Consider the following 17,223-nt stretch of genomic DNA (forward strand, 5'->3'; position numbering starts at 1 on the left):
AGAGAGAGAGAGAGAGAGAGAGAGAGAGAGAGAGAGAGAGAGAGAGAGAAAGGCTTTAAGGATTAGTATCTTGGAACTAGATAAAAGTGATTATGTAAAACTGTGATTCCACCTAATGCCACTGCCCACTTTAAAAGTTAATGGGGGGGGGGGGGCCCGCTGGTGAGATGCCTCAGAAGAGCACTGACTGCTCTTCCGAAGGTCCTGAGTGCAAATCCCAGCAACCACATGGTGGCTCACAACCACCCGTAAGAGTCTGAAGTCAGCTACAGTGTACTTATGTATAATAAATAAATCTTAAACAAAAAACTAGTTACTAGGCCAAGGGTGACAGTGCGTGCTTGGGAAAGTTGAGGAAAGAGCGTATCTAGCTTCAACTACAAAGCAAGACATAAAGTCCCAAGTTTGACCCCAGCACCCCATAAAAATCCTAGTCAGTTGTCATAGCACAAAGCAATAATCCCAGGGTAAGATGCTCTAGGCTAGCTATGTAAAGATGCCAACCAAGGATACATGAGACCCCATCTCATTAACAAAACAGGAGGTGGGGACTTTAAATTCTTAGTGCAGTGAGTAAGGCACTCTACTAAATACACACTGACATCTACCTGCAATCCAAGATCCACAACAAATGGCTTAATAAGAAACTGAGGATTTTCTTTACTGCATGCACTCAAGAATCGTATGCATCTAAGCTTGCTTGGTCTTGGAATCTGTATGATCACCATGACCTGAACTCCAAGTGCTGGTATTATGCATACCCAAACGTGGCTAACAGTGTTGTGACAGTATATATGACTATATTTATCTGAGTGCTGAAAATCAACTTCTCTTGCACAAATTGTCCTGGACTTTTCTTTCTAGTTCTGCTGGGATCAAACCTGAGACCTCACATGTGCTAGGCAAGCTAACAAAGCTATTTGAAATTTCAAGATACAATCAAGTTAAGTTGACTGGCAGGCCTCCACCTTTGAAGTAGCTGGGATTACAGGTCAGGCTTTAAAGTCTGTTTTTAGAGCAGGGCAAGGTAGCCCACACCTTACTGGAGAGCCCAATTCCTTAAGGGAGAGGCAGAAGCAGAAGCAGGGAGATCTCTTTTAAGGTCAGCTGGCATTACAGTGAGACCCGAAACAAGAAAAAGCTAAGACCTACTGGCATCTTTAAGACTCATATACTGAAGTAATTTTCCTCATCTTGGAGTTTACTTAACTCCACGTATAATGAAACAACCCATATATTTCAAATGGGAGAACACACATACACTTAAAAATGTGTTTTTGTTTTGTTTTGAGACAGGGTTTCTCTGTATAGCCCTGGCTGTCCTGGAACTCAAGAAATCCACCAGTCTCTGCCTCCCAAGTGCTGGGATTAAAGACGTGCACCACCACCACCCGGCAAAATGTTTCTCAATGGCAGGTCTACTTAAAAAAAAAATTCTTCAGTCTCAAGCCAGAAAAGGTGATGTACTTAAAGACAGGTGATCTCTTGAGTTGAGGCCGGAGCCATTTCCAGATAAGCTAGGCTACACAGAGAAACCATCTCTAAAACCGAAAGTTAAGTCTCTTTTTCACACTGCTGTTTTTTTTTTTTTTTTTAAAATCTCAGTACCCTGGAGACTCAAAAATAAGCTGGTGACATCTCACCAGGTAGGGACGTGGCTGCTAAACTGCTTGATGACAGGAGTTGGATCTCTGGGACCCACAAGTTTTCTTCTGGGTGGCATATTCATATAAATGTAAAAGAGCTGCTTGCTAGGGGGTCCTGGTTGTTTCATTCTCAGATCAGAAACACACACACACACAATCTAAACAGCAGTAATTAATGAATACAAATGTCTCCGTGGCATCAATTTATTGCTTGTTTGGACAATGATATTCCCAAAGTTCATCTCCTATCCCCCAGTAATGCTCCTTGCCTGTGTGCTGATTTAATTGCTGCAATATTTTATTGCCTCTTTTATAATTCTTCACTAGTTGATGTTTCCAAGATGTGAGCTGTGTACAGTTAACAGACACAGCATTGTCCCTTCAAAAGGGAGGAAACCACCCCCATCATCCTGAGCCTATAAAACCTAGCACATGCTACTTACAGACACGCCGAGCCTCCCTTTCTCACAGAACTGCCGAAGGAAGACTGTTTGCTTCAAATGAAACATCTTTACGTAACTGTAGGAGCTTTTTACAGATAGATCCCATCTATGGAAGTTTACATTTGTTTTTCATTAATGGAGTAATTTCATGTTGTTTTACTAAGTACTTTTAGGTGGAAATAACAAAATTAATAGAAAAACAAAACAAAAAAACATAATCCTGCACAATAGAGGTGGAACACAAACATCAAACCGACTAGCAAGCGCTCAACAGAGAGAACCAAAGCCCTTGGCAGTGTCTTCACTCCAGAGGCCCAGGTAGGCATGCTTCCTATGGAACAGCTTGTGACTATCTCACACAGTGGCCAAGGTCACCGCCTTGTCATGCCTTCAGTTAACAGGATGCTGCCACATCGGGTGAGGAACACAGAATATCGTGTATTATAAAACCAAAGCCCAGCTGAGCGTGGCTGTACACACATGGCCCCTGTACTCCAGAGACTGAGACAGGAGGATTGAGTTCAAAGGCAAGCTTGGTCCAAGCAAGATGGTATCTCATCTCAATGCCAAAGCTGAAATAAAGGCCTTAAAAAATGGTCTGATGTTTACTGAAACAGGCAAGACTGTAGGTAGGGGGCACAATCTGAACTCTCGCACACAGATGGTTGAATCTTGTGTCCCACATCAACCATGCATAGGTGAGTAAGGGAATTCCCCTAAATAATTAATTTTTTTCCTCAAATTATATTTGTAACAAATTGCTTCCCAGGAGAAAAAGCAAAATAAAACGAAACAAAGACCAACCAAACAAAAACACACAAAAAATCCTCACATTCTGACCGTTTTAGGACTTAACAATTATCAGGAAGATCTACTTTTATTATTCTAACTGCAGTGCACAGATAGCCATCAAAGGCCACTTGGGAAAATGGTTTACCTCTTTTTGTATTCTAACAGAGGTAGGAAGCCATCTACTGTTTAGCATCAATCCTTGAGGTACATTGGGAAGGAAATTGCCCAGTCTTTCCACCAAATAATACATACCCTAGTACATCTTATAAAACAAAAAGAACACATGATACAACACATCCCTTGAAACAGGGAAGAAAAGATCATTCTGTGGGAATATCTTTGGCCTCTGCACCAGTTTGTTCCAGCTCATCTTCCATGATTCCCGGGATAGCGATGACAGGTAACGTGCTTCCTGCATCTGCTGCCGGCACAGCGGCTTCGTTTCTGGCTTCAGCAGCCTCACCCCTGGCCCTGTCTTCGATGTTCCTGGTTTCAGACGCCATTTCACAGGTCTGCTCTTCCAGGAGCTTTTCAGTGTGGGGGTCACTGCTGGCCTCTGCTGTGTCCACAGGCCCTCCCACTTCAGTCAGGACCTCACTGTGCTCTGCAGCGGGTTCTCCTTCGCCCTCCACAGCCCTCACTGCTGCGGTGATGACCTCTGCTAAGACTTCTGCAGCTACCCCCTCTGGGGTCTCCTCCTTCTCCTCTCCTACATTCTCATCTCCTTCTGTCTCAAGGTCAGCAGTTTCATTGACAAAAGGATCCTCACCCTGGACAAAGAGGAAATCCAAATCAGCAGCACGGCCAGGCGGAGGCCCAGTTTATGAGCTCTCGTTTTTAGGAACAGGGTCTGCAAAGCAGCATACCACTATCTCACACAGTGGCCAAGGTCACCGCCTCGTCATGCCTTCAGTTAACAGGATGCTGCCACATCGGGTGAGGAACATAGAATATCGTGTATTATAAAACCAAAGCCCAGCTGAGTGTGGCTGTACACACATGGCCTCTGTACTCCAGAGACCGAGACAGGAGGATTGAGTTCAAAGGCAAACTTGTAGACTGCACCCTTCAAAGCTTCCGGTTGAAGTGTGGTAACTTTAGAATAAATAAGTATTCTACTTATGACATTTGCTCCTTGTTCCAATTCTTCCCATGTTCCCCTTCATCCTCAAATCCACAGCCTCTTTTCTGTTAACTATTTCCCATACTGGGGGTGTTGGGGATTAAATCTGAGTACACAGGCTAAGTGCTGCAGCACTAGTGCCACCCACAGGCCCTATCTGCTCTTAACCTCTGAGCCATCTCTCTAGTCCTGTTTCATTGGAGACCAGGTATTGATATGTTGCCATGCTAACCTCAATTTCCTGGGCTGAACCGATTCTCCCATGGCTCCAGAGTAGTTGGGCATGTGTCCCTACAACCAGCTTGGATGCTTTCTAATAAGCATTATCACCAACATCTGCTCAGTACTTTACAGCCAAATAATCATGTTTTTGGGTGTGTGTTGACTATGAGTAGCATAATGCAGTGATCCACCAAATGCACGCCTATCCAAGGCCACAGCTAAGTACCACGTCTCCGGAAACCCCCAACCTCAACACCTCTGCTCTTCTTCAGAAATGCTCAACGCTGACTCTGTCCACACACAAACCTTCCATCCCCATGGCTTTTCTGGTCCCCTAGATTCCGAAATACAAACCTTGAGGTATTTTTCCAGCATCTTCACTATATGTTTGTTGTTCAAAACACTCTTAGCCACATGGAGACTTGTTTTCTTGAACTGCTCAGCAGCCAACTGCAAAGGCAACCCAAAAAAAAAAAAAAAAAAGCTTTTAAAAATTAGCCAGAGAAATCAGAAAACTAGTCAGGGTGTGTGATGGTTAGTTTAACTGTCAACTGATATAACCCACCCACCCACCCACAAGTCTCAATGCAGTACTGTCTAGATCAGGCTAGCGCGAACCAGTGGAGAGAACCAGCTAACACTAAGCATGCATGCATTCTCTCTGCTCCTGACTGTGGCTGTGACAGTTGCTCCAGGTTTCAGCCTTGATTTACTTCCTCAAAATGATGTGGTATACAACCCGAAATCATTAAAGTAAACACTTTACTAAGTTGCTTTTGGTCAGGGTATTTTGTCACACACAGTAAGAAATCAAACTAGGAGGGTTACACAGAGAAACAAAACAAACAAACAAAACAACAACAACAAAAAACCCCTAGGATACTGCCAAGCTTCCATGACATACAACTGCCATCTTTATTTTGGAGGAAAATCTCAAAATGCCAAATAGAACAGAAAAGTACCAGAAAGCCCTTGAAATAAAAGCAATGCAATTAAGTGGAAAGGTTATGTTAGGATAAAAGCAGGTTTGATACCTAAGACCATGTTCCACGTGCACAGGCAAGGCTAAAAAGCGAGCACTTACGGGCGTGGTGGTGCTCCCCCTTTAGCCCCGAGTTCAAGGCCAGTCTGGCAGGGATGGCTAGCTTCACACCAGTATCTCAAAACACACACACACACACACACACACACACACACACACACACACACACACACACACACACTACACAAAAGTAAGTTGTGTGGACTAAACAGGGAAAAAGTTTAGTTTTGGGGGTTTATTGTTTTCATAGTAAATACCAGCAGCATCAACCAAACTTTACAGATTGTGCAAGCGCAGTGGTGCAGCCTTTGGACCCGGCCTCCGCAGGTGAGACCCTGTCTCAGAGAAGCAGTTCATCAGCTACTTGACTGCTTTGAGGTTTACCTTACCTTTTTTTTTTGTTTGTTTTTTTTGAGACAGGGTTTCTTTGTGTAGTTCTGGCTGTCCTGGAACTCACATTTGTAGACCAGGCTGGCCTCGAACTCAGAAATCCGCCTGCCTCTGCCTCCCGAGTGCTGGGATTAAAGGCGTGGGCCACCACGCCCGGCGAGGTTTACCTGTTCATATACTGACCCCTGGCTTGTTACTACTCCTGTTCTGCAGATCTCTGCAAGTCCTAGAGGAACTGGAAAGATGGTGGTTCAGTGGCTAAAACCACTTTTTGCTCTTGTAGAGGATCCAGGATTCATTCCCAGCATCCACAAGGCAGCTCCCAATTAGAGTCTCTAACTGCAGTTAAAAGGGGTCTGGAGCTTTTCTGACATCCATAGGCACCACTCACACCGTACACGGGTATACAAGCAGGCAAAACAATCATACACATTAAATAAAAACAAAACAAAAAAAGCAAGTACTAAGAGGTGTGATGTAGCCAGGTGATGGTGCGCGCCTTTAATCCCAGCACTCAGGAAACAGAGGACAACCAGAACTACACAGAAAAACTCTGCCCACAAAACCCCAAAATAAATAAATAGAGATGGGTTGACAACAACTGGTATTCTATCTTGAGGTGTGCCAGCAATGTATCCACACCCACTTTATTATCTGTGGCTGCTTCTGCATATCTATAACAGTTGCACCACACAACGATGATCAAATGCTCTGGGCCCACAGAGCCATCCTAATTTCGGGGAACTGACTTCATGGCCCTTTCAGATTACAAAGTCCAAGGACACTCAAGTCTCCTATAAAATGGACTGCAGTTTGCATATCCTTCCTATATTTTAGATGACTTAAAAGCCTAACAAAACTAGTTGTGCAAGACAGTTATAATGTATTGGTTGGGGAACATTAGAAAGAATTGCAGTGCATTCAGTAATATTGCAATTCTTACACCAAAAGTTTTCAGTCTCCAGTTGGTTCACCCTGTGATTGTAGGATCACAGATTAAGGCCAATTATATCTAAGATCACACTTGAGTTATTTATTTTATATATATATATATATATATATATATATATATATATATATATATATATATATATATATATATATATATATATATATATATATATATATATATGTAAGTACACTGTAGCTGTCTTTAAGACACTCCAGAAGGGGACGTCAGATCTTGTTACGGGTGGTTGTGAGCCACCATGTGGTTGCTGGGATTTGAACTCTGGACCTTTGGAAGAGCAGTCGGGTGCTCTTACCCGCTGAGCCATCTCACCAGTCCATATTTATTTATTTTATGTATATGAGTACACTGTAGCTGTACAGATGGTTGTGAGCCACCAGCCACAAGCCCTAAAATCACATTTCTTATGAAAACAAACAGCTCTCACCACAAACCTAGCAACAAAACCTTGTTAATCCCAAATTAAAAATCTTCAGCCTCAGCATCAAGAGAAGACCAAACCAATACTAAAACACAGGTCAGGGGCTGGTGAGATGGCTTAGTGGTTAAGAGCACTGACTGTTCTTCCACAGGTCCCATCAATGACATGGTGGTGGCTCACAACCACCCATAACGAGAAACAAATGAAAAACCTTTGGGCTGGAGCAAGAGGGAAAAGGGAAGGGGGGCTGGGGGGTGGGTGGGGGAAAACCCAGGTCAGTTCCCCAGGCCACTGAGTTCTGAATGGTTCTGGTCTCACCTTACTGAAATCCAATTTTTCAGCAACTGGAAACTTAACTCTGATTTGTAGAAAACAGTTTCAATTCAGAATTTCAGCTACTATATATACAGCAAATCTACACACCAAATTTCTGTCTGCTTTTCTTCCCTTCTCTTTAAGAGAGAGGGCCAGGCTGGGTGTTAGTACTTGGGAGTCAGAGGGAGAGGCCAGCTAGGGCTACATACTGAGAACGTGTAGGAGACCAAGGAGAGAGAGAAGAGAGGATGAAAGCCGGCCTCTCAACTCAGCCTCCAGGTAGGTAGGAATTAAGAGATACATTCCACCAAGCACAACCGCATTTTAGCGGACTCTGAAGTGAAGGTTACGGTAAGATGACAGACTCATTGCAAGACCTGATGGAATAATGTGAGCATTCCTGACACAGCATAAAAGGGTCTGAGGTCACCCCAGGAGCAGCCTGCATCCAAAGAAGCAAACCTTACCCTTCGATTATGGTTATGGTCCACAGAATGCAGATGCCGCTGGAGGAGCTGGTGCTGTGCAGGAATCAGCATGTCACAGGCCAGGCAATGTGCGGCTTCAATCTTTTTGAAGAAATGCTCCTGGCCAATGCCTGGAATGGAACCCAAATAAATAGCTTTCTCCCTCCTCTCCAGCAAGGTCCACACTGTCCGTCTGTCTCCCCGTTCTACCCTCTAGGATATCTTTAGGACAGAGATGAGAAGGTGGAGACCTGCCCACTGTGAGAACTGTTCTGTCTTGTCCTTCCTCACCCTTCCCGCTGTGTCTATACCAGGAGAGAACCATTAGGCTGCTTCACATCCCTCTGATGGGCCATCAACGCAGCTGTCTTCTTATTTCAGTGCATGTGGCCTTCTCTCCAGTAAGTGCTTTTCCACAGCACTGTTCTTGTTTCGTTTCTGGAGACAGGGTCTCACTATGTAGCCCTAGGTATCCTGAGACTTGTTCTGTAGAAGAGGTTGTCCTTGAACTCAAGAGACTCACCTGCTTTCCCCTCCCTAGTGCTGGGAATTAAAGGTGTGGACTGCCATCATTGGCTGTTTAATTAAAAAAGTACAGTTTGCTTGCACATGTCTGCTCGCCACATGTGCCCAGTGCCCAAGGAGGCCAGAAATAAGGCATCGTATCTCCTAAAACTGGGGTTACAGACAGTTGTGAGCTGCTATGTTGGTGCTGGGAATCAAACTCAAAAAACTGTAGGATACCAGTCAGTCCTCCTAAGTGTTGAGGAACTTATTTAGTCCCTGGGCGGTTTTTTTATGGTGTGGGGATTAAACAAACTCTGACCTCATACATGCTAAGTACCGCAATATATAGAACTATGTAAACCTTTGCATTCTGTCTTCTTTTTCAATCTATTTATTTTAGGTGTGTTGGTATTTTGTCTGTATTTATGTCTATGTGAACAGAAGCCAAAATAGGGCATTGGATTTCCTGCGACTGGAGCCACAGATGACTGTGAGCTGCCGTGTGGTAATAACAATCACACCTGAGCCCTCTGGAAGAACAGCCAGCCCCCACGAGTGCCACAGAGTGGTAGTAACAATCACACCGAGCCCTCTGGAAGAACAGCCAGCCCCACGAGTCATGTTCTGCACCTGGACACTGGGTCACAACTCACCTTTGAACGGATCTGGTTTGGGTTTAGGGCTCTCCTTCTCCAACAACTCCTGACGCCGTTTCTCAATTTTCTTATTCCTGTTTATGATGTACTCCTAGGAGGATTGAAAGATACCACCAAATTAAATGACAACACACTACTCTGGGCACTTTTCAAGTGTAGAGTGGGACAAGGTTCCACTGTGGCAGCTCCATGGGCAGAACCTGCTATGGTCAGAGCTGTTGTCACTCCGTGACACAGGAACATGCACAGTAGTTTCAATTTGGGAAAAGAAATTCTATCATGTTTAGGCCTCTCATTCCTCTTAGCCCCCTAAAGGGTCCTTATACTTTCAGAACCAATCTACAAACACAGCAGCATACTTTACCTGGAGAAATTCTACTGTCTTGTCGGGCAGTTTGGTGCTTATAAATCGCAAAGTCTCTTTGTGAAATTTACTTTGCAGATGCTTTTGAATTTCTTCATCTTCAAAGCTACGAAACTTGCATACAGAACAGGCAAACTGAATCCTAAAGAGAACACAGAAAGAAATGCTAATACAGAGGTCACAGCTCATCTTTGGGTACAGAAATGCAAAAGAACCAGGATTAGTCTCCAAAGAGTCAAACAGAGCTTCTTCCAGTCTCAGTCTCTCCGGTTTTGAGCCCTTTAGCCCAGAGAGGAAACAGTATGAGGGTAGCACCCGAGCCTTCAGAAAGACTGCTCAGAGCCGGGTGGTGGTGGCGCACGCCTTTAATCCCAGCACTCGGGAGGCAGAGGCAGGCGGATTTCTGAGTTGGAGGCCGGAAGTGAGTTCCAGGACAGCCAGGACTACACAGAGAAACTCTTGTCTCAAAAAACAAACAAACAAATACCCCCCCCCCCCAAAAAAAAGAAAAAGAAAAACTGCTCAGCAACTGATATCAAGCTTAAAGACCTGCACCAGCCAATCTGCAGGTGGAAAGAGAACAAATTCCTTCCAACTGTGTTGTGACCTTTATAAGCAGCAGTGGCAGATGTGTACTCATTCATATAAAAAAAGGACCCCACGGAAACAAACACACGGCCCACCCCTCAACAAATGAAAATTTTAAGTCATTTGGTCCTGGGAGATGGCTCCATAGGTAAGAGAACTTGTTATGTAAGGACAATGCCAAAAAGCAATAGATTCTCATATAGCTAGTAGGAGCTTAACCAAGAGGGACAGTCCCATGAAGGAGTCCGAGAGACACCTTATGGGCCTGCCATTTTAGCATTCTTGTTTGATACAAAATCTGGCCAGCAGAATCACCTACACATGTATTCTCACTCTGCTGAATCCCAGAGATTGTCTAGATTTGGACAGGGAATCAAGACACCCCCCTAGCAGCTCTACTGAATGAAGATCACTTTCTGGGAGTTAAATGTCAAGTCAGCAGACAGTATTAGCCATCCCTTGGGCCTGCTGAGGAGTCAAGAGAGCTCTCAGTTCTGGCATTCGGGCCACACACTCCTCTACGTTCTATCTTCCTGGCTAAGGTTGACAGCTGGAGCTATAAAACCAAGCTCCTGTGCACCACAGAGGGAGGACATATGACAAGGAGAGCCAGACAGTGGCCAGGTCCCACGGCCTTCAGTGGTGATCTTACCTGGCCCTGACAACCTGCCCCATCTCACCAGCCCCTCCCTCACCTGTCGGCTGCTCGGTCCCGCATCCTGTCTCTCCTCCTTTGTTTCTCCCGTCTCTTCTTCACATCATCATCCTCGTCCTCCTTTTCCCCTGTAACAGAAAAGTCCCTCGAGACACTGAGGAGCCTGCAGGAAAGCTCAGCTCCAGGGCCAAGTTGGATGCTACAGCCTGGCAGCCACACCCTGTGCCCAGCTTTCATTACATTTGTGGTGGGGCTAGGATACCCCAAGGTACCGAGGAGCCTGTCAGAGGTTCCTGATGTACCAGGACCTTTGATGAGAACCCAGAGGAGTTGCCTCACTCCTCCCATGGCCTGATGGGCAGAGGCCCATCCCACTCATGGCCACCTACTCTGTTCTGTCCCAGGCTGCTTGTCCAATATATCACTTTGTTGTTGGCTCTTCTCTCACATCACTCAGAGCTGCAAATATCCCCAACAGAGGCAGCAGCTAGAAAGCCTTGGGAATCTAACAAGCTGCAGTGCCACCCTCCATCCCTGTCCTGTCGGCTTCACCTGAGCTAGGGACTCAGCAGGTCTGACAGTCCTTGCTGGCCCAATCTCTAGCTTCCACTCACAAAACAAATTCCTTGGACCTTCCCAAGGCCAGGTGGGAAACAAGCCTAGAAACAAAAATGGGAAGAGACCGACTGGTCCTCCCATCTACTCCTTGGGGCTGGTATAGCTCCCAGGAGAGCCCTGTGGCCAGCATCGCAGCATGAGACCACACCAGAGCCCCAGCTGAGGGCCAAGACCGGATGCTGAAAAAAGGTCGGATAAGCATCTGAACTGTAACCCCTACCCCTGATGCCAGTCCCGAGACTGTCCCACGAAGATGGCGACCGGCGTGCGCTGCTCAGAAGCCTCTCAAAAGGACGTGTGGGACTTTTGGCAAGAGGTCACTGCCTGAAACTATGACTGCTGTTTAATAGCAAAGTCATCCCGGTTGGGTAGCAGGACCTGTGCGCAACAAACATGTCACCTTTGCTTTAGCATTTACCCGGCTGCATGAACTGCTGAATGCTGGGGGGGTGATCCTGCGCTGTGGACAAAAACTTTAATGTGTAGGATTGGGGACATCTGAGGGCTAGCTAACCTGAGGAGCTGAAGGAGCCAAAGGCCTTCTGATTATAAGGGACAAGGGTTAGCCTGTGATCCTTGAGCGTAACCGGCTGCGACAGGTCCATACAGCAGGGAGAGAGACGAGTGATGGCTGGGTGAGCCTCAGGCTGACTCTCACCCTGGGGTAACCTTTGCTCGGCTCCTAGGTCTCTGCCCTAGAACTGACAAGACCTGGTCAGGGGTAAAACCGCCTTCAGGTATGGGCCATCTTCCCACGACCTCAAGATCAACCATAGTAGGTATCTGCTCTGCCACGGGTACTGAAGCTGCAGAGCCAGGGTATAAACTGAGACTCACACTGAAAAAAAGAGGGGGAAAAAAAACCCCAACAAAACAACAATAACAAACATACCCCTGGTAGAATAAAGATGGGACAGAACACAGGAAGAAGATGGGAATAGAAAAGGGGCCTCTTTCTTCAGATTTCTGGAACCCCCTTTCCGAACACGGGCATCACAGGTACCCCGAGACGGGTTTCCTACCTCCTACAACTTGTATCTATTGAGGCAAAGGGACTCCTTTCAAGCAAATCTTGCCCCAAACACTGGACCCAAGCTTTGAGGCTAGTTCCCAGTGTGGGTCCACTGTACAGCTACAGCGCCTCCACCATGAGCCATGGAGTTCTCCAAGAAGCCTGTTTCGCTCAGAAGCTGGTTGGGAGCTGGGCAGTGAGTGTGGGTCAGATAAAGAAAGGCTACAAAAGATACTGGGTGACGCCTACCTCTCTGCTTCCTGGAGTCACAGAAGTCATCCTCCTGAAAAAGGGCAAATCCAATGTTAGGCAGTGAGGTGGAAGTTCCAGAATTCTAACCAGCCCAGGCCCTAATACCTAGGATGTGGCCTGCTACGGTGCTGGGGAATGAGGCAGCACTAAGAAACCGGAGTCATAAAGAAGAGCCCAGGTGTCCTGCTTAACTCATTGCCACTAGAAGACCATAAAGGTAATTCTTTTTTTTTTTTACAGTGACCAATATGGTTCTCTCCAAAGTGACAGAACGTGCCCAGTGGTAAAGGCAGCCAATATAGTTTTGTACCACAGAAAAAGAACTTATCCACGGGCAGGGGAAGCTGCTCCAGTCTGGGATATTCTAATTCTAGCATTGACTGGAAACAGGCTTCCCCACATTTCTAAGTACGTGTTTAGCATTCTAACTAATCAGTATAAACACAGACCCTAGGATTATCTAGGCAGAGTCAGAGATCTGCAGAGACTTCCAGCCTTAAGAGCTACTTCAACTGAATGGGGAGCAAGAAAGACTGTTAAAAGCGGTTGGTGAGGTGGGTGGGACACTTGGATTCTACCACCTGCTGCCCAAAAAAACAAAACTATTCAAGATTCTGTCAGGCCACCAGAAGTACCCAGAGGAAGCTTTCTGGTGCCTTGTGCATTCCTCAGGAATGTGGTGTGGCCCAAGACTGGCCTTTGCTGACACTCCCCAGTGACTGGGTATCAGGACAAGAGGCCCACAATTAGAAGGCTGATGGCTCGACTCAGCACTGTAGGGCAAGGGAAATGGTTTGGGAGCTTTAAGAAAGAGGCTGGGTAGTGGTGGCGCACGCCTTTAATCCCAGCACTTGGGAGGCAGAGGCGGGCAGATTTCTGAGTTCAAGGCCAGCCTGTTTTATAGAGCGAGTTTCACGACAGCCAGGGCTACACAGAGGAACCCTGTCTTGAAAAACAAAAAAGAAAAAAGAAAAACAACAACAACAACAACAAAAAGAGAACAGTGGATGACATATACCCCTGGGAGACCTGCTCTTTTCAGAAGGAAATGGGAAGATTCGATCCGGGGAAGAGGAGAAGAGAGGAGAGGAGGCTAGGGAGGACTGAGAAACTTCCTTGGGATGAAAATGTAAGAGGAAAGAATTAAAAACAAGCAAATACAAGAACAAAAGGGCTGTAACAGGATGCACATAGAAGGTATGTGGTTGATTCCAGCAAACTGCCATTCTCACCTGGGGGGGGGGGGGAGAAAAGCCCAGAGACAGAATCGGTGAAGGTGAACTTACCCCCCTGAATTCTTCATCTCCTGACCGCAAGTCACCAGCTCCATCATCTGACAGATACAGGGAACAGAAGTGTTAGCCTTTGGGTGGATGGTTCCCAGAGGAGCATTTCCATGTTCCCAAGCTCAGTGACCAGCCTGACCAACAATGCCACTTGAATCCAGAGCAGGCAACTGACTCCCACCATACCCACATGGCTCAGTGATTCCCAGAGCATACCGTTTTCAGACAGATCCCCTTCACTGTCAGCACGGGCCAGTTTGGCATCAGGTTCTTCATACAAAGGAAACTGCTTCCGCTTCCTGCCCATGTTGTCTGGTCCAAAGCGTTCAAACCCCCTCCTTCTGGGCTACAGACACAAACACACGTCACGCACTGCACACGTCACGTACTGCTAACCTCGGCCTATAAGATGCCCCCCAAATAAAATAAAGATTATCATTTGTAAGGACAGAAAACAAAGGCAGGAAAAAGCCTTCGAAAAAGTGAGAGACTATAATAGGAGTCCTAAAGCCCATGTCATGCTTGAGGGAGCCAGAGACACAAAGCCACACGTGTGGCTCTATTGCTGTGAAATAACAGGTCATTCCAGGGCTAAGCTAGACAGATGAGCCGGTGGACACATATAAACCGCGTGATGTAGACGTACTGAAAGTGAACTGGTCATTGGGAAGTAAGGGCATCTTACAGTATACAAAGGCATACAACTTTTAGCTCAACAAAGTTGTTAGGAAGAAAAGGGAGTAAAGCCTGACAGAACTTGGTGAACTTACCCAATCCCGGATCCGCGTCTGGGACCGGCCACATCCGTAAGGCATGGTGCCACCAAAACCGCCCACCCCCTGCATGCCCATCATGCTGTAGTCAGGGGCCATGGACTGGGAGAAGAGGGGAGGAGGTGGCCTGCTGGTGGAGGGCCCAGCGAGACCACGGCCACCCATGTAGTTCAGCTCATTCCACGTAGTGGGTAAGGGATCCGAGGCTGAGGGCGGCACCAAAGGATCACTACGTATGAAGGCGCTGGAGTTGCTCCGATCTTGGAAGCGGCCCTGGCCCCGGCCCCTCAAGAAACCATCAAGGGAGCCCCGCTCTGGGGCTGGGTCCCGACAGTCGTTGAATGTCCCACCAAAGCTACCATTGCGGTCAGTCCCCAAGTCAAAGTCATAATCATAACTGTAGCCGGGGCGGTAGGGATTATGCTCAGGTACACAGGGCCTGGTGGCGTCGTAGGACTCGTATGGCTGGAAGCGGAAGGAACTGCAAAGGAAATAAACAACCCATTAGGAACAGCCTAAGCCACCCAGGCCACCCAATCATCTGCCCTCAGCCTAAGTGTACACTAAGGCCATCGCCCCTTACACTCAGAACAAGAAACCAGCCCGCCCAGTCAGTATCTACCTGAATGCCCAGAGGCAAACTAGCCTAACACCACTCACTCAAATGCTGCTGACAAAGAAAGAGCAGGAAGGCCTGCCAGAACAAGGAATCTTCGGCTCATTGGCCAGAAGTTTAGGAAACCTTCAGTGAAGCCCGCCCCACAGCCTAAAGCAGGAACAGGAAAGAGGGCTTCCCCCCCAACCCCCAGGGTTTCTCTGTGCAGCCCTGGCTGTCCTGGAACTCACTCTGTAGACCAGGCTGGCCTCGAACTCAGAAATCCGCCTGCCTCTGCCTCCCAAGTGCTGGGATTAAAGGCGTGTGCCACGACGCCCGGAGGAAAGAGGGCTTTCTAAAAGAGCTGGTACCCACTCCCATGATTCCAGAAAGGGATTCCACCAGCAAAGGTTGAAGGCCATAATCACCTGTCTCGGTCCTGCACGCCCTCCCCACCGCTGCTGATCCCACCCCTGCCTCCTTCCTTGGACAACATGTCCAAACGTTGATTGATCTTGGCAATGAGCGAGTCTGAGTTGTCGGTACAAGGCTCTGGGGCAAAAGAGGCCACATGCACGGCAGGGCTCCCAGCTGCCAGGCCACCATCGTTGGCCTTGGAGGCCTCCCACGAGGCTGGGCCGTAACTATAGGGTGCTCCTGCGGGGACACTGGCGCTCTGGGCGTTGTAGTAGTTGTAGTTTTCATAGCCTGTCAGAAGAAAGAGGAGCCATGTCAGGCCTGAGCACACGAGGGAGCACCCTCTGCCCACCAAGAAGGAAGTTATGGACCCGAGCAACACCAACATCACACCACAGTACAAGCCACAACACACACGTGACCAAGACCCGAGACAGGTGGCCACCAACATCACACAATACACACGTGACCAAGATCAGAGAGACAGACAGAAGGACTTGTTTCCTAATCAAAGGTGGCTAAGAACCTCAGAATAGGAATTCCAGGTACTGACAAAGACATTTGAAAAGTGTTCCTGCACTGTATCCACAATCCCTCCCAGCAGCCTTATTCTCTGTGCTATCAACAGAGCCATGTGCACAGCCAGGATGGGGAAATGGGGACCTGTACCTCTGGATGGCTGTTTAAAGACTCACTTGCCCACCTCAAGATCCCTTTCAGAAGGTCTTACCTTGCCAGCTGGTCATACCACTTCCATATGTACCTTAGGAAAAAGAAAAATACATAAGCACTTCAATGCCAGAGTTACCTAAGGACAGCTGCCACCTCACTACACCAGAAGGTGGGGTGTGGCTGGTTGTGGCAGTGGTCCTTAGCATGCTCAGGTTTTACAGAATGGGTACAAAGCACCATTGACATTTCTCTCCCAGGTAGGCCTGACTTCTCCCATGAAAGCTAGGGAAAGGAAGGTACACAGCAACCCCCAGACGGTGGTCTACACTACAGTGCCAACTGAGAGGACAGGCTGGCCTGGGCCTTAGAAAATCCCCTACATAAATAAGCTCAGTTCTCATCAAACCTAGTTATTCCCAATCATACCTAAGGCATGGGGGGGGGGGGGATCACATTCTCAAGTGAACAAGAACGTATCATGTGGCACAGGTGTCTTGAAGACCCCTTCATGGGGCACAGTGATACACAAAAAAAGTGGCTTGTCTCCAAGGGTGCTAGGGATTTGGCCCAGAGCAGAAAGACAAGGGAAGCCTTGGGAATGGGGCTGAGTGTGGGACAGGTTCTAGACTCAGAAAATGAGGGTGAGCAAAAGCCTAGGCCACATCTAGCCTACTGTCTTTGTACTCTTGACTTATCTCCACCTGAAAAAATGTTGAACATTCTTATTCAGTAGGGAAATGCAAATCAAAACAACCCTGAGATTCCATCTCACACCAGTCAGAATGGCTAAGATTAAAATTTCAGGTGACAGCAGATGTTGGCGAGGTTGTGGAGAAAGAGGAACACTCCTCCATTGCTGGTGGGATTGCAAGCTTGTACAACCATTCTGGAAATCAGTCTGCCAGTTCCTCAGAAAATTGGACATAGTACTACCGGAGGACCCAACAATACCTCTTCTGGGCATATACCCAGAAGATCTTCCAACTGGTAATAAGGA

General features: G+C 47.1%; 1 protein-coding gene across 2 annotated transcripts in view; it reads right to left on the bottom strand.

Moving 5' to 3' along the window:
• Nucleotides 1–1,844: 1,844 nt before the first annotated feature.
• Akap8 (A-kinase anchoring protein 8) overlaps nucleotides 1,845–17,223 on the bottom strand; it is an 18,365-nt gene continuing 2,986 nt past the window's right edge. Inside the window, exons 3-14 of one of the 2 annotated variants that reach the window (XM_021217765.2) lie at nucleotides 16,285–16,317; nucleotides 15,566–15,845; nucleotides 14,540–15,023; nucleotides 13,986–14,115; nucleotides 13,770–13,816; nucleotides 12,481–12,514; nucleotides 10,642–10,729; nucleotides 9,359–9,500; nucleotides 8,992–9,085; nucleotides 7,832–7,962; nucleotides 4,581–4,676; nucleotides 1,845–3,651 (exon numbers count right to left, since the gene is read on the bottom strand). In XM_021217765.2, the coding sequence (XP_021073424.1) occupies nucleotides 3,202–3,651; nucleotides 4,581–4,676; nucleotides 7,832–7,962; nucleotides 8,992–9,085; nucleotides 9,359–9,500; nucleotides 10,642–10,729; nucleotides 12,481–12,514; nucleotides 13,770–13,816; nucleotides 13,986–14,115; nucleotides 14,540–15,023; nucleotides 15,566–15,845; nucleotides 16,285–16,317 (2,009 nt within the window). In that variant the 3' untranslated portion in view covers nucleotides 1,845–3,201. The remainder of the gene's footprint in view (nucleotides 3,652–4,580; nucleotides 4,677–7,831; nucleotides 7,963–8,991; nucleotides 9,086–9,358; nucleotides 9,501–10,641; nucleotides 10,730–12,480; nucleotides 12,515–13,769; nucleotides 13,817–13,985; nucleotides 14,116–14,539; nucleotides 15,024–15,565; nucleotides 15,846–16,284; nucleotides 16,318–17,223) is intronic. The other variant, XM_029531648.1, reaches the window with a different exon arrangement.

Source organism: Mus pahari, chromosome 18 (genome assembly GCF_900095145.1).
Source record: "Mus pahari chromosome 18, PAHARI_EIJ_v1.1, whole genome shotgun sequence".
Lineage (NCBI taxonomy): Eukaryota > Metazoa > Chordata > Mammalia > Rodentia > Muridae > Mus > Mus pahari.